The sequence below is a fragment of the Camellia sinensis genome, chromosome 7 (assembly GCF_055761805.1).
Source record: "Camellia sinensis isolate YWXY chromosome 7, ASM5576180v1, whole genome shotgun sequence".
NCBI lineage: Eukaryota > Viridiplantae > Streptophyta > Magnoliopsida > Ericales > Theaceae > Camellia > Camellia sinensis.
This window is the reverse complement of record NC_138967.1, coordinates 66,031,347-66,056,129: the sequence shown is the minus strand read 5'-3', so window position 1 is coordinate 66,056,129 and position 24,783 is coordinate 66,031,347. Positions and strand designations below refer to the sequence as shown.

At 36.4% G+C, this 24,783-nt stretch overlaps 2 protein-coding genes and 1 pseudogene across 2 annotated transcripts; 1 reads left to right on the top strand and 2 right to left on the bottom strand.

The window, feature by feature from the left end:
- Nucleotides 1–9,124: 9,124 nt before the first annotated feature.
- Nucleotides 9,125–10,323, bottom strand: LOC145795860 (uncharacterized). Its single transcript, XM_082880786.1, has 2 exons — nucleotides 9,722–10,323; nucleotides 9,125–9,131 (listed from the first exon to the last, which is right to left on the bottom strand). Exons 1-2 carry the CDS (start codon nucleotides 10,321–10,323, stop codon nucleotides 9,125–9,127), a joined length of 609 nt encoding a protein of 202 aa, XP_082736912.1.
- A 3,128-nt stretch (nucleotides 10,324–13,451) lies between these two features.
- LOC114293740 (uncharacterized) lies at nucleotides 13,452–15,101 on the top strand (annotated as a pseudogene).
- Nucleotides 15,102–18,599: 3,498 nt separating this feature from the next.
- On the bottom strand, nucleotides 18,600–23,817 carry LOC114293749 (uncharacterized). Its single transcript, XM_028237867.2, has 2 exons — nucleotides 23,216–23,817; nucleotides 18,600–18,741 (listed from the first exon to the last, which is right to left on the bottom strand). Exons 1-2 carry the CDS (start codon nucleotides 23,815–23,817, stop codon nucleotides 18,600–18,602), a joined length of 744 nt encoding a protein of 247 aa, XP_028093668.2.
- Between the last annotated feature and the right edge of the window lie 966 nt (nucleotides 23,818–24,783).

Genomic DNA, 24,783 nt, shown 5'->3' with positions numbered 1-24,783 from the left:
CATCACTTAGGGCCCAATGCACAATTCAAATACTATAGCCCAGCGTTGCTGGAGCTCAACATGGCATCAAGAACCAATGACACTCAGACATGTGGCAGGTGAAGGACAGGTCACATAAGCAGACAAAGATCCTGCAAAGTTATGGCATTGTACATCAGCCATTAATGAAGCCCCTTACGGCATTTATTGCGATAAGCCCTCCCCGTCGAGACAGAACAACCTCACCATGAACAAGGCAAACCAGAGCATAGACTTTCAGCCATGGCGACAGGTCGGAAGGGACAACGAAATAATTACCAAAGGATATAAGCAGACATTGAAGACAAGAAGAAGGTTAAGCTTCCCATCTCTAATCTCTCTACATTCCATCTCTCTTTCTAACTTGCTTGTCGGAGGGTTCGTTGGGGGACTCCCCATTCCTCATTGAACTCTCGCACAGGTTCCACTGCGTGCTTGGTATCTCGGACACTGGTTCGGGAAGCGTGGATCAGTTCGACCCGTTCCATCTGGAACACGTTGTATCATCAGTTGGCGCTGTCTGTGGGAACCTCTTGCTTCGCGCGCCAGTTGTGTTCATTGTCGCCGGAGACCCTTTCCCAATAACCCTTTCCTACCACCTGTGAAGGTGGATGGTCATAACTAGATCCATGGCTTCTCACCACAATGTTCTCGATCACCAAGCCGACCCTCCCAATCCAAATAATCCACCGCAGCATTTTACCGAGCTCACTAATAGCATTAACTGCCTGGCCGAGCAAAACCAAGCATTGATTAATGCTCTACTCCAAAGAAACCTTCCCATGCCTCCTCCACCACCTCCAGATATCCCACCCAACCAAGAACGAGTTCCGAGCCATACTATCCAGCAGCCCCATCTGCCCAACTTGGAAGGCTTGCGACCCCCTCTCCCACATATGAACCCCCCCTCGTATCCCACGCCCATCGGCCCCGGTACCCATCCCCGAGGGAGAGGCCAGTAGTGTCCAGCCCCCACTCCAGTCTGGCAGTGACAACGTCCCTTTCTGGGACGCGGAACTCCGAGCTATGAAGCTCCAGCTCCAAGGAGTCATACAGAACATACCAAATAAACCATCCACCACAGCCAGCTCACCATTCGTTGCCTCCATCTGGGACAAACTTCTACCTCCTAAGTTCAAAATGCCCACGATTGACTCTTTTGACAGTACAACGGACCCAGTCGATCACTTGGAGACCTACAGAACCCTCATGATCCTCCATGCATTCCCCGATGAAATCATGTATCAGGCTTTCCCCGTAACACTCAAGGGGTTGGCTTGACTCTGGTTTAGTCAACTACCAGCAGACTCAGTTTCCATTTTTTAGCACCTCAGTGACTCCTTTCTCAACCATTTCATTGGAGCCTAGCGCCAGCAGCGTCCAGCAACCCAGCTCCTCAACATCCGTCAGACTGAGGGGGAGTCGCTGCGCAGCTTTGTCACCCGCTTCAACACCGAAGCCCTGCAGGTGGCGGAAAACGATGACAAGGTCATCCTCACAGCGTTCATGGCCGGCCTACGATCATCTGATTTCCTTTTCTCCCTCTTCAAAACCCCCCCGACCTCCATGGCAACATTACTTTCCAAAGCCCAAAAATACATGAATGTCGAAGATTCCCTAGCTGCTCGCCAAGATCCTACAGCCCAAAACCTGACCCCCAGAGAGAAGAGAAATGACTCAGAAACCAGAAACACTCCGTACAATAACCAAACACCTCAGTATACCGATTGACCCCCCCGAGCCGACCAGTTGGCACCAACCCGACCGCCCGGCCAGTTCGAACGGTACACACCCCTCAATTCCCCCATGGAACAAGTCCTCAATCAGATCCAACGAGACTACCTCCTAAAATAGCCCCAACCGTCACGCTCTCCTTCCAATCGGCGAGACCAGTCCAAATACTGCCATTTTCACCAGGACCACGACTATAATACCGAGGAGTGTGTTAACCTCAAACATCAGATCGAGGGCTTGATACGTCAGGGACGTCTCAGTCGATTCACGGAAACTCGCCCTCAACAGAGGCAAAGGACTGAACCTATCAGAAACAACCGCCGGCGCACCCCTCCCTGGCAACCAGCACAACCCAATCAAGGTCATGATCGCCCTCCACAACAACCTCGGGCGCAAGGTAACCCCGCCCCCCCAGTTGGAGAAATCAGAGTTATTTCCGGTGGACTTGCTTGTAGAGGACCATCTCGCTCGGCTCAGTGGGCAGAACTCAGAAAAATAAGGCAGGGCTCAGACAAAGAAGTTGCTACATTAGACCGACCCTCCAAACAGCCCAAGTAGTGGACGGAGCCTATCACCTTTACGGACGCTGACTGCACAGGCATCCATTACCCCCATGACGACCCTCTCGTCATTTCGACCCTCCTCTCCAACTACAAGGTCAGACGGGTTCTCGTCAACAACGGCAGTTCTTTAAACATCATCTTCCTAAATTACTTCCGCCAGCTCAAGATCGGGGAAGAAAGTCTATCCCCTCTCCAAACCCCATTAGTCGGTTTCACTGGAGATCAGGTGACCTCCATCGGCCCCATTGGTCTTCCCATCACAATCGGGGAATACCTACGGCAGACCACAAAGTTACTCACCTTCCTCGTCGTCGACTGTCCCTCTGCTTATAACATCATCCTCGGCCGCACCACCCTAAATGCTTTCTAAGCTATCATATCCACTTTCCATCTTGTCGTCAAGTTTCCCACCGACCTGGGAGTCGGCACAGTAAGAGGAGAGCAGACCGTGGCCAGGGAATGTTACGTCGCCTCACTTAAAGAGGTCAAGCTAAAGGAGGCTATGATCATTGAAGGACTCGACGTTAGAGACGAGGACGAGCTGGTCAGAGGGGAACCAGTGGAAGAGCTTGTTGAGGTCCCCATCGGCCCCACCAACCCGACAAAAACTGCCAAAATCGGCAACCAACTATCCTCCCAAGAAAAGGCCGACCTTACTGCCCTCCTGATTGAGCACAATGACGTATTCTCCTGGACCCACTCAGACATGCCAGTATTGACCTCTCCTTCATAACCCATCGTCTCAGCATTGAGTCCCACTTCCAACCCTTCCGCCAGAAGCAGCGCATCTTTCACCCGGAGCGCAACACTCTTATCGTCTCCAAAGTAGATAAGCTCCTTGAGGCATAGTTTATCAAAAATATGGACTATCCCAGATGGCTATCAAATGTGGTCTTGGTTCATAAAAACAACGGTAAATGGCGACTTTGTGTCGACTACTCAGACCTTAACCGAGCTTGCCCCAAAGACAGTTATCCCCTTCCTCGCATAGATCTGCTCGTTGACGCCAGGACCGGCCATCAAATGCTCAGCTTCATGGACGCCTTCTCTGGATACAACCAAATTCTGATGCACCCGTCTGACCGGGAGCACACCTCCTTCATCACCGATCGGGGAACCTACCATTATTATGTCATGCCGTTTGGGTTGAAAAATGCTAGGGCCACTTACCAACGGTTGGTCAATGCCGTCTTTCATCATCAGATAGGCTGGAACATGGAAGTATATGTCGACAACATGCTAGTCAAGAGCAAGCTCTCCACTGATCATCTGGCCGACCTCCGAGAGACCTTCGGCACCCTACGAAAGTATCAAATGAAGCTCAATCCGGAGAAATGCGCCTTGGATGTAGGATCTAGAAAGTTCTTGGGTTTCATGGCCAGTCAGAGGGGCATCGAAGCTAACCCCCAAAAGATTACGACCTTGATTGAAATGCAGTCACCCAGAACAGTTAAGGAGGTTCAGAGGCTTATTGGCCGAGTTGCCGCCCTCAACCGCTTCATTTCTCGCGCAACGGACAAGTGCCTCTCATTCTTCAAAGTTCTTCGACAAACTTTTAAGTGGACGACAGAATCCGAAGAGGCCTTTCAGCAGTTGAAACAATGCATGGCCAACCCCCCTACTTTCTCAGGCAATCACGAGCGAACCCCTCTTCCTCTATTTAGCCGTGTCAAACACTGCAGTCAGTGCAACACTCATCAGGGAAGACAGCTCTGTCTAACGACCGATCTACTACATTAGTCGGGCTCTCAGGGAAGCAGAACAGAACTACCTATTGCTTGAAAAAATGGCCTTAGCCTTGGTCATAGCCTCAAGACAACTCAGACCTTACTTCCAGGCCCATCCCATTGTCATCCTCACTGACCAATCATTGAAGAAAATGATGCAACAACCAGAGTTATCCGGCCGACTTATGCAATGGTCAGTTGAGCTTAGCCAGTTTGACATCTCCTGCAGACCTCGAACGACGATTAAAGGGTAGGCTGTCACCGATTTTATCCTGGAATTTACTAATTCCACTCCAACCACGGTCCCACCATCTCCGCGACCCCAGACTGAGGCGGAGGACCCCAACTCTTGGACCCTTAACGTCGATGGATTATCCCGCAAAGAAGGCAGCGGGGTTGGTTTCATCCTCACCGCCCTTGAGGGTGGTTACTTCAAGTGTGCCCTTCGTTTCTTGTTCGACGCAAGTAACAATGAGGCCGAATATGAGGCATTGATAGCAGGTCTCCGCCTAGCTAGCGACATTGGTATTAGCCATATCCGAGTGTTCAGTGATTCCTAGCTCATTGTCGGACAAATTACGGGGGAATTCGATGGCAAGGAAGATACAATGCGGGCTTACAGGGATATTGCACTCCCCCTTGCTCGCCTCTTTAACACTTTCCACATCCAGCACATCCCTCGGGCGGAAAACTCCAAGGCAGACAAGATGGCTCAATTAGCTTCTGCAGACCAGTCAGACCTCAGCCACGGTATCCGCCTCGAGTACCTGGTCCACCCTACAGAAAACCTTAAATGAGGTGCTTAAGTTAAACTGATGTCGTTAAGTTACAATTACTCAGGAAATTCTCTTTCTTGGAGGCAAAGCAAGCCTAGCTTGTGTTAAACTTGGCCACTTAAGCTAATGAAATAACTAGTGGCCTAAGGCAATTAGTTAATACAACAAAATAGAGAAGGAATGGGAGGGACGGAGAAAGTCTGAGAGAAACATTATTCTTGAGAGGTAGAAGACAAAGAGAAAAGAAAGGGAAGTCGGAAGAAATTCAGAGGGAATTCAAATTCATCATTTTGGACTTGAGAATTGAACACTTGGGTGACAGAAAATGGCTTAAACGAGGTGCTTACGTTAAACTAATATAGTCAATCTACAATTACTCTGGAAAATTCTCTTTTTAGAACGCTATGCAACGATAGTTTGAGTTAAGCATGGCCACTTAAGCTAATGAAACAACTAGTGTCCTAAGCTAATTATTCCTACAACAAAAATAGAGAAGGACGGAGAAGGACGAAGAAAGTTAGGGAGGAACATTTTTCTTAAGAGCTGGAAGAAAAAGTTGGAGAACAGGATGAGAAATAGAAAGAAAATCAAAGGGAATTCAAATTCAATCTTTTGGACTTGAGAATTGAGCACTTTTGTCATTTTGAAAAGCTTAAATGAGGTTCTTATGTTAAAGTAATATCGTTAAGCTACATTTACTCCGAAAATTCTCTTTCTTGGAGGCTAAGCAAGATTAGTTTGAGTTAAACTTGGCCACTTAAGCTAATGAAACAATTAGTCGCCTGAGCTAGTTAGTTCCTGGAACAAAATTGAGAGGATGGAGAAAGTTAGTGAGAAACATTATTCTTGAGAGCTAGAATAGAAAGTTAGTGAAAAGAAAGAGAAATAGGAAGAAAATCAAAAGAAATTCAAGTACATCATTTCGGACTTGAGAATTGAACACTTAGATGATTTAGAAAACCATAAATGAGGTGATTAAGTTAAACTGAAATCGTTAAGCTACAATTAGTCGGAAAATTCTTTTTCTTGGAGGCTAAGCAAGTTTAGTGTTAGTTAAACTTGGCCACTTGAGCTAAGAAAACAATTAGCGGCCGAAGATAATTAGTTCCCACAACAAAATAGAGAAGGAAGGTGAAGCACGGAGAAAGTTAGAGAGAGACATTGGGCTTGTTTGGTTTGCCTCTGGAAGAGAAAGTTAGAGAACAAAAGGAGAAATTTGAAGAAAATAAAAGGGAATTCAAATTCAAGCATTTGGACTTTAAAAGTAGGCACTTAGGAAAATTCAACCATGAGGTGCTTTTGTTAAACTAATACCGTTGATCCACATTTACTTAGAAAATTCTCTTTCTTGGAGGCTAAACAAGGTCAGTTTGAGTTAACTTGGCCACTTTAGCTAATGAAACAGTTAGTGGCCTCAACTGATTAGTTCGTAGAAGAAACAGAGAAGGATGGAAAAGGACGGAGAAAGTTGGATAGAAACATTCTTGTTTAGAGGTAAAAGAGAAGGTTAGAGAAAAAAAAGCGGAGAAATAAAAAAAAAAAAATCAAAGAGAATTCATATTCATCCTTACGGACTTCAGAATTGAACACTTAAGTGACTAAGAAAACCCTAAACGAGGTGCTTAAGTTAAAGTGATATCGTTAAGCAACAATTACTCATAAGATTCTCTTTCTTGGTGGCTAAGCAATGTTTGTTTGAGTTAAACTTGGCCACTTAAGCTAATGAAACAATTAGTAGCCTAAGCTAATTAATTTGTTGAAGAAGATAGAGAAGGATGGAGAAAGTTACAGAGAAACATTATTCTTGAGTGCCAGAAGAGAAAGTTTGAGAAAAAAAAAAAAACGAAATAGGAAGAAAATCAAATGGAATTCGAATTCATCGATTTCGACTTGAGAATTGAACACTTGGTTGATTTAGAAAACCTTAAATGAGGTGATTAAGTTCAACTAATATCGTTGAACTACAATTAATCAGAAAATTCTCTTTGTTGGAGGGTAAGCAAGCTTAGCTTGAGTTAAACTTGGCCACTTAAGCTAATGAAACAATTAGTGGCCTAATTTAATTAGTTCCTTAAACAAAATAGAGAAGGATGGAGAAGGGCGGAGAAAGTCACAGAGAAATCTTATTCTTGAGTGCTAGAAGAGAAAGTTAAAGAAAAGATAAAGAAATCGGAAGAAAAACAAAGTGAATACAAATTCATCGTTTTGTACTTGGGAATTGAACACTTAGATGATTCAGAAGACCTTGTGTAAAAATTTAAGAATATTAAATTCTTATTCATAAGATTTAACTGACAAATTCCGTGTCAAACTTTTGGTGGTCATAAACTCAACCATTTAAAATCCAATTATATTGTTATATCATTAAGTGCGAATTTAAAAATTTAAAACTATGAGTTACTAACATTTATTTAAGAAACAAAAATGCAAAAGTCAACCTAAAGTAATTATTTTAAATTTATTTATAAATATTTTACTTTTTAAGTGTCATTTTGATTAAAATATGAAAAAAAAAAATACTAAAAATATATGAGAACAAAATTAAAAAATAATTTCTAAAATTAAACCAAACATATTGAGGGTTGTTTTGATTGACCTTTTATCATTTTTTCAAGGAATTTTAGAAAGACATAATTTTAAGGGAGGTTTATTAGAAAATCATTTTTCAAATGTTTGTATCCCAGTTAATCCATAAGATATTCTTATATTCCAATAAGTCCTATTATTTAAACATTTGATCTACCAAATCCTAATTCTCATATTTAAAGTATTTTATGGACATTTCTACCATTATAAATATTTTTTGAACGGTTAACAATTTAGTGATGTGAACATTTATATTTTACAATATGAACATTCACATTGATGGTGTGAACATTCACATCACGGAACATTCACACTGTAAATGTGAATATTATTAGGAGTATTTTGGTAACTACGTCACTCATAGGACATATTGGAATATAAGAAAATAATGTGGACTAAATAAAACATAAGCAGGTGAAAAATGATTTATGAAAAAGTGCTCCTAATTTTAAATTGTAAATTCACTCAATAACATTACTGAGTTGGGTTTAAAATGGTTAAGTTTATGACTATCAAAAGTTAACTCAATTTATAGGAAAGGTTATGGTATGCACCCTTTAGAGATACATACCACATAGGCACATATTACAAAATGTGTAAATTTATCACAAATTAATGTAACAAAATATTCAAAAAAATTTAGTTAATGTTACAAAAGTTTGTGATTTAGTTACAATATTTTTTACATAATTAGAAACCATTAACCGATCTAACAAGGTTATGTGATGGTTTAAGTACAACTAACATATGGTTCATTCATTGTTTAGAAGTAAGTTCTCTTCTGTAAATGAGTTATACTTTTCTATAAGTATCGTTATGTGTTTGTTATCATCCAGTCGTTTGATAAAATGTCTCAATCAAAAAAGTCATTTTTTTCTTTTGTGATTTAGTTTATCTAGAGGCATTCACTTGATTAGAGAAGTACGTTTCAGAGCTCCAATAACTTCCTTATTCGTTTCATGAATAAATGGGGTTTGATAGACCTAATAATTTGCATAACTTGTTTGACAAAATGCCTCTCTAAATTTTGTTGTGCGCCAAAAGTTAACCTGCTGGATTTGCTATGAATCACGAATTCAGAATCTAGTGTGATAGCAAGTTCATCGACCACTTTTTCACAAAATCTTGTTCGAACAGTGTGTTTAGTCAAATATCCGATCAACTATGTAGGTAGATGGCCAAGTCCATGTAAATGATGAATCAAGGAGTCACAACAATGCTTACTACTTCTGGGAATATCGTGGGACATGGGACACGATCTCACCCATGGCAGAACAATATGGACAAAAAGTTACACAAAACTCTTTAACAAAACAACCAACTCATATGGAATATATGTATATTTTTTTTGATTGGCAAAAGAAGACTTTATTGATGAAACACACACGAAGTATGATAAATTATATCAATAAAGAAGAGCTTGAAAACAGAGCAAAAACAAAGAAAACCAGCAAGCAGTCCACTGCTGAGCAACCAACACCAAGACTAAGCAATCACAAAAACTACACAACTGGAAAAACTAGAACCTAATACCAATCCTCAAGTTGCAGCCACTGCAAGCACTCCAATCCTACAAAACTCTGTAGCAGCAAGAAACCCGTGCAAGAAATCAGCAAGTAAGACAGCTTATCCAGAAAAATGATTGAAGAACCAGCACACTTCCTCCCATCAGTAGCAGACAAAATCTCAGACCAACCCCATCAGTGCATAATGCAGAACTTCACTTTCTGCAAATTGAACACAATATCATTGACTGAGTAGCAAAAAGAAGGGCTAGAATATGATACATCATTGGTTTAATGTGTCTCAATTACTTAATAAAATGGGTCAACAAAATTGGGTCAACATTATTAATTGGGAGTATCATATGATATTTATAGTGCTTGAAGATTACTCAAGAATTATCCCAGAGGATTTATCAGGGAAGTGCCTCAAAATTAAAATATATGATATAATTAAGTTTAATGCGATATGGGATGCACAGTATAATGGATATATTTCAAACATTTTATATTGTGAACTAAATATTCCTTAAATAAGAAAAATTATATACTTGTATAAATTCATAATAAAATTGATTTGATAGTAGCATTTGTGAAATTATGACAACAAATTTAATGGTAAATGAAAGCATCATAAAATGACACGTCACTGTAAGCAAATTGTGTATATAAATTCTGTTTGTATATCAAGTGGCCAAAAAAAATCCATTTTATGTATTACGAGTAAGGAGTTGCAGCAATCAACAAACCTTCAAATACCCAAAACAGAGCTAGATCCAAAAACAAAAATCACAAATCAAACCACTCCAACTTACAGATCAATCTTGCAGTTTTTCAAGCCATTCAACATAGAACCACCCGTTGTATTGAACATGATCTTCACATTCTCACAAGTGACTGTTATCCTCCGTCTCTTCTTCATCAATGTAAAATAATCGAACACGATCCTTGCACGCACCTTAAAGTTAAACTGCACTACTCCTTGCTTCCAATCCATCACAATGGCATTCGCAACGTTGTTATCAATTAGTACAGATGACGCAGATATGTTCTCTGAGAACGAACCATGGAAATTCTCAGCAAAGTGAAGAGAAGGTAGTGTTGATGATGAAAGAAGTGTTTTTCTGTAGTATGCAAAAATCTTGACATGTTGGCAAGTGATTCGTGCTTTGGAACTAGGATTTGTAAGGGAGAAGAGTATATGCCATGCTGCGGTGATTTGAGCATTGGAGATTGAGAAAGGAGAGACTGACACGGACTTGATTGTGAAATTTGGAGGGTGAGGATTAATGAGATAGAAAATGAAGGCAATGAAACCGGCAATGACGATCACTGCAACGATGAGAAAGACTAAGAACTGGACAGCGGGAGAGCATGGACGGTGGTGCTGCGGGAAGAACACGTTGTGGTTTCGCATTGCTGAAGAAGAAGAGTGTAGAATAAACGTTTCATTATGTTTTTATTTATTTATAGAGACCAATACTTTGAGCAAGGGTAGAATAAAAGAAAATAAAATTAATATGGAATACGTTTGATATGGTATGATTTCTACCGCTCAGTTTAGTTTACATAGATAACAAAAGAAAATAAAAGAATTTTTTTTTTTAATTTAATTTTATTTATTTATTTAGATAGAGAGTCTTAAAAGGTAATGGAAACTTTAAATTAGTATGTTAGTTAGGCTAACAATTTCTTGCATAATAAATAAGGAAATTTATTTTTTATCACGAATTTTGACAAAGTTTATTTTGTTTTCCTTTTTGCCAATATTTCTTTCCACAATTCATTATGCACTGATTATATTTTTTTCCCATTATTTTCTTACAAAATTTTCCATTGATTCAAATACATGCAAGAATATATATATATATATATATATTTCCCCTTTTCTTCACTTCACTTTCTATCATATTTATCTTCTATTATCGGTTTCTTTCTAAAAAAATGGAACCTAAGGAAAGATAGAAAGAAAATCATACCATAGTCCTATGTTGTTTACCTACGAGGAAACCATAACCATAGGAAGGAATAAAATAAAAAATATGTGAAGCTTAGAAAATTATTGAGTATTTTCGGAGTATTACATGTTCATACTCATTCACTAATTATCATTCATCATATTCTCAATCACCCAACACAAAATTATAAGTCTCACATTCTCCATCAATCATAATATTATGAAATATTACATAACCGTACTCGTAAAGCTCATATATGTAAGAGTTTTTTTTTATTAGAATTGTCCATTTCATACTGTTTAGTTAGGCTTAAGGTTATTTTGGATATGATATATAGGTTGACTTTTTTTGTTTATTATGAAAAAAAATATAATAAAATAGAGAAATAATCAATGTATTTGGTTTCAATTTTTTGAATTCAATTTTTTTTTTTCGTGTTTTTTTTTTGTTTTTAGTAAATATTTTTAAAATTTTAAGAAATTTTTTTTATTATTTTAGATGCACCGTACTAAATAGTAAAATATTTGTGAAAAAATATTTTAAAAAATTAATAAATACACAAAAATATGAAAAATGTGCTGAATTTTAAGTTTTATTTTTTATTTTTATATTTTTGGTATTTAGTGGATTTTTTTCACAAATTTATATTTTTTAAGTGTATTTATGTTAGGTGTGTTTAAAAATTAAAAAAATTCATTAAAAACAAAAAAAAATATTTTAAAAAAAGTAAATGTTTTTGAAAAAGTATTTTTTGAAAATCAAAACTAAATAAATTGAATATGATTCAAATAAATTAATAAATTGATTTTTTTAAATGTGGCCAAAAAGGCCTAAGTTAGCATACTGTAATTCACCCCATGTTGTGGGTTTTGTATATAGTGTGGTGTGAAATTCATTGACTTCGGTTGGGATTTGATACGTGTCGGTGACGTTACTGATCAAATAATACTGGTTTAAAATAAGGGTGATATGGCCGATGATTTGGTCAACTTATCTTTTTAAAGAACTTTGGATTCATATTTTATTTTGTAGAATTGGGTTGGGCTAAATGTTTTAAGTTTTCTTATTAACTGGCTTGAGTTTTTTTGTTTTTTTTTTTTTTTTTTTGGTTTTGGAAAAAAAAGAAAAAAGAAAAATTGCATCCACCAAGCTTTGGGATAAAAGTGTTATTGTGCACTTAACTATAATGTTATTGGCATTTCGTCTCATAATAAATTTTTTTATTTAATATATGAAATTACTAGATGAGTTTAGATTTAAAAAATAATAATTAAGAATTATAATTTAATCCATAATGACATAATAAATCATATGTTATTTTTTGTAAACTTTTCCTTACCAGTAAATTGCAAGATAAATTTTTAAAATTTAATGTGAGACTGAGGCACAGAGTTGATTCCAGTTATTAAATTGCAAGACTCAAATGGTGAAATAATTTTTTTTTTTTTTTTTTTTAATAAATTTGATTGTAGACTGAGTTGAGTCGGTTCAGTACTTATTTTTTTGAGTGCCGATTCGGTGGAAGGATACTTTGAAAACCGTTCTGGGCCGTAACGATTTAAAGATTGTTTGAACAGGTGGCCGGTCTGAGATAGGACGGTTTAATGGTGATACGAAGTGTAGTAGTAGTAGTGTTTGTTAGGGTTAGGGTTAGGGTTAGGGTTTGAAATGCAGTTGATTGGGAGGAAACACAATTATTTTCTCTACGCCAGGAATCTCTTTTGTCTCTCCATATAGAATTTGTATGCAATGATAATGAAAGATCATATACAATTTATACTAATTAATTTACAAAGAAAGTCTCAAAGTGAGATATTGAAATTCTAGGTCGTAGATTTGAACCCTAACCTCCTATTCGGGCTCACAGATGGCCGATTGTTTTTTTTCTCTCCAATTTGATGAACATATCAATTTTAGGATTTTAAGAATTTTCTAATAGGATAGTTTATTTGCTGTTTTAGCTTATCAATTTATCAAACGGCAACAAACAGTTTGTTACATAATTTTTATGTGTGTGTGTATGGTGTACCCTTTACATTTGGAAAGAAGCATATAAATTAACTTATGAATTGATTAAATCTTACTTTATAACAAGATTCTAGATAAAAATTTAATGGGTCTTGTAGATCACTCACTCGCCATCCATTTTTTTTATTTTTATTTTTTTATTTATAGTTTTGTTAACATAATTGCTGTACAGATTGCCTACTTTTCTTCTGTCCCATGTCATGTTTTTTGGGATGTTTGCAACTGTTTACTAGTTAACTCTTGATCTCTTGCAGTTTCACCAGATGTACGTTCAAAAATCACGTTCTTTAAGTTATGACAAATATATGTGTGTACACAAGTACATGTATTTTTGTAGTTTTAGTCTCCTCTGTTTTTCTTTGTTGAGTAACTTACATGATATGACTAAATTCGTAATGGCACAAGAAAAATGAATTTCCATGGAAAATACACCTAAGTTTTCTGAAAATTCGAAAGATAAATGTCAGGAAATTTGATCAGTTACCTTACATCTTATGACCTTGATTTTGGCTGAGAACCTTTCTTGGCAGCTTTATATATTGCCTTCAAAATTTTAGTGATGCTGCTCATTGATCCTGCAAAAAAGATATCATTGAACCGTTGCATTAGTGATTGAGATTTGGTTATTGTATATGAGAAGCATGATAAGAACTCAGATTCTATGTGTTGCAGATATTAGCTTTGTTATTATGTACTTGGAATTAGTTCCTGGTTGTTTGGTTCTTGAGTCTGGCACTGAAAGCGGATCTTTGACCACCTCACTTGCAAGGGTTGTAGCTCCCACGAGACATGTCTATACGTTTGATTTTCACGAACAAAGGGCTGCCTCAGCTAGGTAAGAAATCAAAATCTCTCAAATTTATGGTACTTCACAATGTATTACTCTCAGTCTATGTTTAATTCCAATTGGATTCTATATCGTAACACCTCATAAAAAATTGTTTGTAGATGGACACCAAAAAAAACACAAACACAAACATAAAACAAAAAAATAACAAAAAAAGAGATAAACAATAACCAAAAGGGATCGTAATTAATTTTTTGTTTTTAAGCATATTAAACTTGAAGGAATAAAAAAAAAGGTCTCTATTTTCTTCAAAAAATGTGCTGGCATTTTAAAAACTTGAAATGTTACAGCTCAGAGGAACCTTTTATATGGGTGTTTTTGTTTTTTATTTTATTTTCTGTAAGCCATATAGTTGATGCCTTGTTTAAGTTATGTGTTCAAGCTAACCATACTGACTGATAGAATGGATGCTTCTTCAAACTGAGGTCAAGTTGATGTTATTTAAGACGAAGCTTGTGTCCTCAAATTCAAGTCAAGTTACGTTTTATGTTATTTTTTTGGTCCCCTCAATGAATCTAGGTTACATGGTGTGATCTAATGATGGTAATAAGCTTGTCTAGCTTGTTAAAAAGAATGTTTGTCTCAATAATGTCACTCACAACAACATTCAAGTAAAGTCACAAAGGCTACACCTTTATGTGTTTTGAAGAAGTAAAATTTTTAAAATGCTGACTTGAGTTTTTATTTTTGAGGCAGGGAAAATTTTGAGAGGACAGGACTAAGTAGTGTGGTCACAGTGGGAGTTAGAGATATTCAAGGTGTGAGGGGTTTCCTGATGATTTTTGTGGAAGGCTGTCTTCCTAGACCTACCGCAACCTTGGTTAGCCATTCCTTCTGCTGGGAAAATGTTGAAACAAGATGGGATTTTGTGCTCATTCTCACCGTGCATTGAGCAAGTACAACGTTCTTGTGAAACTCCACAATTAAATTTTACCAATAAGCACTTTTGCAGCTTATTCTTCTAGATTTTATGAGCTATTGTGTTCTCATTTTCAATTTTGGCCTACGCTGACTTGATTTTGATGCTTTTTAAATTCATTTGTTTTGATTATTAGCAGTTGTTAATTGGCGATTGAATTGTCAGTTCACATTGAAAATACATTTTGATGGATGTTATCTTGTGCTTGTGTAGATATAAAAACATTTGAGGTACGCCTTTGCATGTATGAAGTTAGAGAAGGGAAAACAGAGAGCTTCCAAGATGATGATAGTGCTGCTCTTGGGTCTCTTCCTTGCAAGAGGAGGCATGGCTCAAATGAAGGCAGCAATGCAAGTTCTCTTACAATCATGGTTTGACCCTCAACTGAGGCCAGAGGTCACACTGGCTATCTCACTTTTGCAAGACTCAGATGCCTTTCTTAAAGAATGTGATCACAACTTCTTAGAAAGCATGCTATCTTGAAGAATGTGATCACAACTTCTTAGAAAGCATGCTACAAATTATTTGTTTTATTTTATTTATTATTTAATTTTAATTTTTGTTCAAGCATGTTTGGTTGAGAAGGTTGAAAGGCTTATATATGAAGTTTGCAAGTTATATATCAAGTGGTATAAATTATGATCATAAGGTGGAAATTACATCTTATTATTGTATGAAGAGGTGCAATCTACAACATCAAACGCTAAGGGGCAAGATGAAGTAGTCATGATTAATTTGAGACATGGTTGTTAAAATAGTTGTTAAGAGAGACAAGGAAGAGTTAGTGGTATCAAATGATTGTGCTTCCTTTATGGTGCCAACCTAGTTGGGATCGTTAAGGTTAGCTATGATGCTTTGATAGTACATTGGTGGCACTGGCAAATATTCTGGAGAAAAGGCTTCTGGTGTGTACTTCAGAGAAGCTGGTGTATACTCTGGTGAGGCTGGTGCGTATTCAGGATAAGTTGGTATATATTCTGGTGAGGCTGGTGTGTATTCAGGAGAAGTTGGTGTATATTCTGGTGAGTCAGGTATGCAGATATGAGATGTAATGCAATCTCCTTCCCTAACTTTTGAACCAACTTCACTCTCATCTTCCTCGTCATCACTCAAAACAATGATGGTTAGGCAAGGGGCCAAAGTAAGCTTTTCCTCCCTCCTTTTATCAAAGTATGTTTGCAACTCCACAGATTGAAATTTTGAAGGTAGAAATTCCTCCAATGTGACTGGGACAAGGGGACATTGCTCTAACTGCTCATCAGGGACCAATTTCTCCCCCTTTCCCTTCTTTGGGTTCTTCTTTTCTCTTACTTACTTTGGCTTTCTTCAGTTTCTTGGAAACTTTTGGTTTTTGCTTTTTGGAAACTTTTGGCCCTTGTGTTGTTGAATCAACCACACTTCTAGCTTTCACTGTGGCATTTTGTTTTTTCTTCATGCTTTTTGACTGATAAACAACTCATTCACCTTCATTATCATTGTCGATAGTAATTGGGTTAGCAGATGCTTTCTCTTGAGAAGGGAGCTCGATAATCTTAGAGTCCAAAAGTTCGTGAATTTTATCTTTCAGAACAAAGCACTCTTTTATCGGATTGCCAATTAAACGATGGTAGGGGCAATACTTTGGATCGTTGGTCTTTCCTACCTCATGTGGTCTTTTCACCTTAGAGAGAGCAATCAACTTTTGCTCCAACAGATCTTCAAATTGGTCTTCGACCAGATCATCCATGAAAGAATATTTCTTCTCCAACTGCTCTTTCATAGTCACCCTTTTAAATTCCTTGGGCTTTTTAGCCCCTACTACAACGGGACCCTTCTTTCTGGTTTCGATTGTAGCTGCAGTCGAGGACTCAACCCTTTCAACGGCCCTAGGCCTCTTTCGTTTAGCTAGATGCAGCTCCATGTCATGAGCTTTAGTGCATAGATCATTGAATCCTTCAAAAGTTTGAGCCATAAGAGCCGTAGAGAGCTCATGTCGAAAGTTGTTAAGGCACATCCGAATTAACTCTAATTGTGTAAACTTTTGAGGACAAGCAAATGTCAAAGCGCGCCATCTTGCAATAAAATCTGTAACAGACTCATTGTCACGTTGCTTGGTCTCAATCAGTTCTGGTACTCCAACTCGCCTTTGTGTGTTGCAGAACTGTTTAAGGAACTCCTTCATTATGGAATCCAAATTTAGGATTGATCCCTCAGGAAGGTTAGCATACCAAGGAAACACAGAACTTTTAAGTGATTGAACAAATAGCTGCAGATACATGGGCCTCATTATGGGCTATTGGCCCGCACATTGAAAGAAAATGAGCCACATGTTGTCTTGGATCTCCTGTTCTATCAAACATTTTGAAATCTGGTTGGGAAAAACCAGAAGGGAATGGAACAGCATCTACCCATGCTGGGTAAGGTTTTGTAATTATTCGAAAGTTCTCATCATCTTTTTCTTTGACTTTCTTTACTTGTCTCCTCACCATATCATCAATCATGGCCATGAGCATTGGATTCATACCACCACTCGTTAGATCAGAGTAACAAGGACCATTGCCCCCTAGGGCTAGTGTGCTTTGTATGCCTATGGATGTCCCCACAACAGGTTGTGTCATTTGTTTGGGTGCACTTCCTGGTCCTGTCATTTGGGCCTGCAACTGTTGCATTTGCTCCAACATAACATCCATTTCCCGTTCTCTTCTCTCGAGTTGTTCTTGTAGGGCCACCACTTTTTCCTTGAGACCTTGGTCTTGTTAGACCTGCGAATTTTCACCTTCTTTCTCAACCTCAATCATCATAACTGTGACTTTGTTGATATCTTTCAATTCATTGTTTCCAATATTCGTTGAAACAAACGAGATAGAATCATCTTGTTCGTATAAAGGATTATCAACCCCCACAACATTACTCATATTTGAAGCATCTTACTGTGATGCTTTGTTTTGAGCCTGACGGGTTATGGACCTTGTTACAGGCCCTTTTCTTATTCCCTCCATAGACAGTGCAACCAAAGTAGAAATATTTCCCAAGGGTTGCTTACCCTCCTCCACCTTGGATTTTCCAACAAAGACAGGACTTTCAATTTGTTTTGGCGGTTCATCTTTCGAGAGAGCCCTTTCAATAGCTCCTATAACATTTGTTGCCACTGTTATTAGTTCCAGTTTCTTTAAGGCCTTATTTCTTCTTCGCCTTTGTCTTTTCGAAACTGGACCGGATGACATATCAAGTCGAGCCCCTAGGGGCTTAGAAGGAACCGTTTGCGTTTCTGCAAATTCCTCATGAACAATCCCTACATTTTTAGAGCGGATCAATTGATGTTGATTCAAATCCCGTTGGGCCAACAGGTGTTCCTTATTCGAACCTTGTCGGGCCAACGGGTGTTCCTTATTCTGTCGGGCCAACGGGTGTTCCTTATTCGAATCCTGTCGAGCCAATGAGTGTTTCTTTGGCTCCTGAGAATTGACTGAGATTTGGTTTGACCGATTTTGTGCTCTGAACAGAACTATCGGTTCGTAGGCCGAAACTGTTTTTTCAACAACAGGGGCCTTTTTTCCATCAACAGGAGTTTGGGTCATCACCCTCCTCCCAATGGCCCTAATGATGGCCATGTTTTTAGCAGAGGCTTTCTTCTGGGCAGACTCCACCATTTTAATGGAGTCTTCTACCTTTTTGAGTAGTTGGGCCACAACGTTTTTTGTTGCCCCCGTTGAAACTGCAACAAAAGTTGTAATTGCAAACTGATTAGCCTCCATTGCCTGAATTAGAAAGCTCTTCATTCGGGCTATGGCCCTCATAGTTGCGTACTGCTTTGACGCTTTCACATAATCTCCGGTAATCTTTCTCAAACTTTCAACTTTCTAGAGAAGTGTGACTTTCTTCGTCACACCAGTTACCTTCGGGACAGCCAAGAGCTTTTGCTCCTGAGCGTCTTGGGTGATAGGGGAAAGAAGTGCATCTTTTCAGGATTTCGCTGGTTCTACCTTTGGGACAGCCAAGAGCATTCGCTCTGGAGCCCCTTGGGTGATGGGTGCTATCTCTACCCTTGGTGATTTCAGAACCACTAGAGTGTAGGTTTGTCGCTTGACAGTTGCTTCAGCATTCCTATAACAAAAGAATACGTCAGTAGGTTTCAACTATATATATATATTTTTGATCTTTAAAAGATGGGAGGAGAAATAAGTCCCATTGGGCGTGCCAGAATTTGTAGACACAAATTTTAAAACATGAAGTGTTTCAACACATTTTAAAATTTTATGTTACAAATGTCCACTGTTTAGTTTTTTGACTAAACAGTGTTGATTATTTGAATAGCAGGTTCTTATTTCCGATCTGTATTTCAGATCGTTAATTACACATTTTATACAAATGAAACCTCCGATTAATGAAGAACAAAATAAACAACAAAAGACAATTTAAAAAAAAAAAGAAATATTTTATTGAGATTGTTATGTGTTTTGAACCATCGAATACAAAATACAGTTTGTGTTTGGAACCCTTTACCTATTCATCGTCATTAGCGTAGGCTCTTGAGTTCTCTAAGCTTCTCTTCTTCTTTCTGGTAACGATTTGTTTAGCTCTTAATTTCTTTCTCTCTCTCTCTCTCTGATCTTTTCACTTCTGATTTCTTTTTCCGTCTTGTGTGATGGTCCTCATATTTTTGGAGGGCCATCAGGTGATAGGAATGCTTCATCTTCAATTTGAATTTAAAATTGAATGATAGCGCCATTTGAATTTTGAATAATAGTGCTATATGATTAATCGTATATCTGATTAACCGGATTGATCTTTGGGGTTTCATCCTGTGTGGTGTCCTTGTTGTAGGCTCTACAGGTGTTATCTTTCGTAGGCTCCACGTGTCATTTGAGTATCTTGAATAACGTTGTTGAGATACAACGTCGTTTTATTTATATGCTTCAACGGATCATGTTGATCTTTTTTTCAGGAAGTGATTACCTACAACCTTCCTATCATAGGCTCTATACGTCTCATAAATTTAGTTTAAATTTATGTGCCAACAGTCTCTCTCTTTAAATTGAAGAGAAACTTGAATTTGCAATACTGCAATTTTTTGAAGACCAAACAAAAATATTTTTTCAAAGTAGAGTTTTCAAATCACTTTTTGACAAAATAATTCAAAAAAATGGAATCAAACCTATCGATTAGGTTCTCATAGTTGGACTTAATTCTCATAAAGTTCTATTGACAATAAGTTTTAATAAAATAGTTGCTAGAAATAATTTTTTGTAATGATTTTTTTGCATATGTTAGTAATAATTGAGAATTACTGACTTTTTTTATCACGTTTTTTTATAAATTATTGCTAAAACTTACAATTAGTGATATTTTTCTAAAACAAAATTTTCAAACAGCCGTTGAAAGTTGAAAATTATTGACTTTTTTGTGACGATTTTTTAAACTATCACTAAAATTTATAATTAGTGACATTTTTGTGACAATTTTTAAATTGTCGTTGAAAATTAACAATTATTGACTTTTTTTTATAGTATTTGATAAAAAACGTCATTAATTATCATAGGACCTATTGGATAAGAAGTCCACCTATTAGAACTTAAACGTAAGTCTCCCAAGTTAAAAGCACTCCTTCACCACCAAACAATTTGATACGAACTCCTAAATTAAAATAAGTTACAATCACCTCTCGCAATCTATATCAAACAGCTCCAATGGCAACATAAACTGCATATCTACTTTTAATTATTAGAGACATAACTTTTAAAACTCAACCTGTTGCTGTCATCGAGTGAATTTAAAATTTAAAATTATGAGTTTTTAAAATTCTTTAACAGATAATAAAAGGTTAACTAAAAAGTTTGTAAAAATTTAAGAATATTAAATTCTTATTCATAAGATTAAAATGACAAATTCCGTGTCAAACTTTTGGTGGTTAAAAACTCAACCGTTTAAAATCCAATTATATTGTTATATCATTAAGTGCGAATTTAAAAATTTAAAATTATGAGTTACTAACATTTATTTAAGAAACAAAAATGCAAAAGTCAACCTAACGTAATTATTTTAAATTTATTTATAAATATTTTACTTTTTAAGTGTCATTTTGATTAAAATAGGAAAAAAAAAAATTTACTAAAAATATATGAGAACAAAATTTAAAAATAATTTCTAAAATTAAACCAAACATATTGAGGGTTGTTTTGATTGACCCTTTATCATTTTTTCAAGGAATTTTAGAAAGACATAATTTTAAGGGAGATTTATTAGAAAATTATTTTTTAAATGTTTGTATCCTAATTAGTCTATAAGATATTCTTATATTCCAATAAGTCTTATTATTTAAACATTTGATCTACCAAATCCTAATTCTCATATTTAAAGTATTTTATGGACATTTCTACCATTACAAGTATTTTTTGAACGGTTAGCAATTTAGTGATGTGAACATTCATATTTTACAATGTGAATATTCACATTGACGGTGTGAACATTCACATCACGGAACATTCACACTGTAAATGTGTATATTATTAGGAGTATTTTGGTAACTACATCACTCATAGGACTTATTGGAATATAAGAAAATAATATGGACTAAATAAAACATAAGCAGATAAAAAATGATTTATGAAAAAGTGCCCCTAATTTTAAATTGTAAATTCACTCAATGACATTAGTGAGTTGGGTTTAAAATGGTTGAGTTTATGACTATCAAAAGTCAACTCAATTTATAGGAAAGCTTAAGGTATGCACCTTTTAGAGATACATACCACATAGGCACATATTACAAAATGCCTAAATTTACCACAAATTAATGTAACAAAATATTCAAAAAAATTTAGTTAATGTTACAAATGTTTGTGATTTAGTTACAATATTTTTTACATAATTAGAAACCATTAACCGATCTAACAAGGTTATGTGATGGTTTAATTACAACTAACATATGGTTTATTCATTGTTCACAAGTAAGTTCTCTTCTGTAAATGAGTTATTTTTTTTACTTTTCTATAAGTATCGTTATGTGCTTATTATCATCCAGTCGTTTGATAAAATGTCTCAATCAAAAAAGTCATTTTTCTCTTTTGTGATTTTTATCTAGAGGCATTCAATTAGAGAAGTACGTTTCAGAGCTCCAATAACTTCCTTATTCGTTTCATGAACAAATGGGGTTTGATAGACCTATATATCATATATGTGCATAACTTGATTGACAAAATGCCTCTCTAAATTTTGTTGTGCGCCAAAAGTTAACCTGCTGGATTTGCTATGAATCACGAATTCAGAATCTAGTGTGATAGCAAGTTCATCGACCACTTTTTTACAAAATCTTTTATGCGGAATTTTTTGTTTGCTTGAGGTAATTTTGCACAACCACGATAGGATGAGCATGACATATGGTTAGTTGTTCGAACAGTGTGTTTAGTCAAATATCCGATCAACTATGTAGGTAGATGGTCAAGTCCATGTAAATGATGAATCAAGAAGGAGTCACAACAATGCTTACTACTTCTGGGAATATCGTGGGACATGGGACACGATCTCACCCATGGCAGAACAATATGGACAAAAAGTTAACACAAAACTCTTTAACAAAACAACAAACTCATATGGAATATATGTATATTTTTTTTGATTGGCAAAAGAAGACTTTATTGATGAAACACACACGAAGTATGATAAATTATGTCAATAAAGAAGAGCTTGAAAACAGAGCAAAAACAAAGAAAACCAGCAAGCAGTCCACTGCTGAGCAACCAACACCAAGACTAAGCAATCACAAAAACTACACAACTGGAAAAACTAGAACCTAATACCAATCCTCAAGTTGCAGCCACTGCAAGCACTCCAATCCTACAAAACTCTGTAGCAGCAAGAAACCCGTGCAAGAAATCAGCAAGTAAGACAGATTATCCAGAAAAATGATTGAAGAACCAGCACACTTCCTCCCATCAGTAGCAGACAAAATCTCAGACCAACCCCATCAGTGCATAATGCAGAACTTCACTTTCTGCAAATTGAACACAATATCATTGACTGAGTAGCAAAAAGAAGGACTAGAATATGATACATCATTGGTTTAATGTGTCTCAATTACTTAATAAAATGGGTCAACAAAAATGGGTCAACATTATTAATTGGGAGTATCATATGATATTCATAGTGCTTGAAGATTACTCAAGAATTATCCCAGAGGATCTATCAGGAAAGTGCCTCAAAATTAAAATATATGATATAAATTAAGTTTAATGTGATATGGGATGCACAGTATAATGGATATATTTCAAACATTTTATATTGTGAACTAAATATTCTTTAAATAAGAAAAATTATATACTTGTATAAATTCATAATAAAATTGATTTGACAGTAGCATTTGTGAAATTATGACAACAAATTTAATGGTAAATGAAAGCATCATAAAATGACACGTCGCTGTAAGCAAATTGTGTATATAAATTCTGTTTGTATATCAAGTGGCCAAAAAAAATCCATTTTATGTATTGCGAGTAAGGAGTTGCAGCAATCAACAAACCTTCAAATACCCAAAACAGAGCTAGATCCAAAAACAAAAATCACAAATCAAACCACTCCAACTTACAGATCAATCTTGCAGTTTTTCAAGCCATTCAACATAGAACCACCCGTTGTATTGAACATGATCTTCACATTCTCACAAGTGACTGTTATCCTCCGTCTCTTCTTCATCAATGTAAAATAATCGAACACGATTCTTGCACGCAACTTAAAGTTAAACTGCACTACTCCTTGCTTCCAATCCATCACAATGGCATTCGCAACGTTGTTATCAATTAGTACAGATGACGCAGAAATGTTCGCTGAGAACAAACCATGGAAATTCTCAGCAAAGTGAAGAGAAGGTAGTGTTGATGATGAAAGAAGTGTTTTTCTGTAGTATGCAAAAATCTTGACATGTTGGCAAGTGATTCGTGTTTTGGAACTAGGATTTGTAAGGGAGAAGAGTATATGCCATGCTGCGGTGATTTGAGCATTGGAGATTGAGAAAGGAGAGACTGACACGGACTTGATTGTGAAATTTGGAGGGTGAGGATTAATGAGATAGAAAATGAAGGCAATGAAACCGGCAATGACGATCACTGCAACGATGAGAAAGACTAAGAACTGGACAGCGGGAGAGCATGGACGGTGGTGCTGCGGGAAGAGCATGTTGTGGTTTCGCATTGCGGAAGAAGAAGAGTGAAGAGATCAATGGAGGCAAGAAGAATAAACGTTTCATTATGTTTTTATTTATTTATAGAGACCAATACTTTGAGCAAGGGTAGAATAAATTTTAGGTATTAGAATTACTACCATATTGGAATACGTTTGATATGATATGATTTCTACCGCTCAGTTTAGTTACATAGATAACAAAAGAAAATATTAGAATTTTTTTTTTAATTTAATTTTATTTATTTATTTAGATAGAGAGTCTTAAAAGGTAATGGAAACTTTAAATTAGTATGTTAGTTAGGCTAACAATTTCTTGCATAATAAATAAGGAAATTTATTTTTTATCACGAATTTTGACAAAGTTTATTTTGTTTTCCTTTTTGCCAATATTTCTTTCCACAACTCATTATGCACTGATTATATTTTTTTCCCATTATTTTCTTACAAAATTTTCCATTGATTCATATACATGCAAGAATATATATATATATATATATATATATATATATATATATTTCCCCTTTCCTTCATTTCACTTTCTATCATATTTATCTTGTATTATCGGGTTCTTTCTAAATAAATGGAACCTAAGGAAAGATAGAAAGAAAATCATACCATTGTCCTATGTTGTTTACCTATGAGGAAACCATAACCACAAGATGGAATAAAATAAAAAATATGTGAAGCTTAGAAAATTATTGGGTATTCTCAGAGTATTATATGTTCATACTCATTCACTATCATTCATCATATTCTCAATCACCCAACACAAAATTATAAGTCTCGCATTCTCCATCAATCATAATATTCTGAAATACTACATAACCGTACTCGTAAAGCTCATATATGTAAGAGTTTTTTTTTTTTATTAGAATTGTCCATTTCATATTGTTTAGTTAGGCTTAAGGTTATTTTGGCTATGATATATAAGTCGACTTTTTTTGTTTATTATGAAAAAAATATAATAAAATAGAG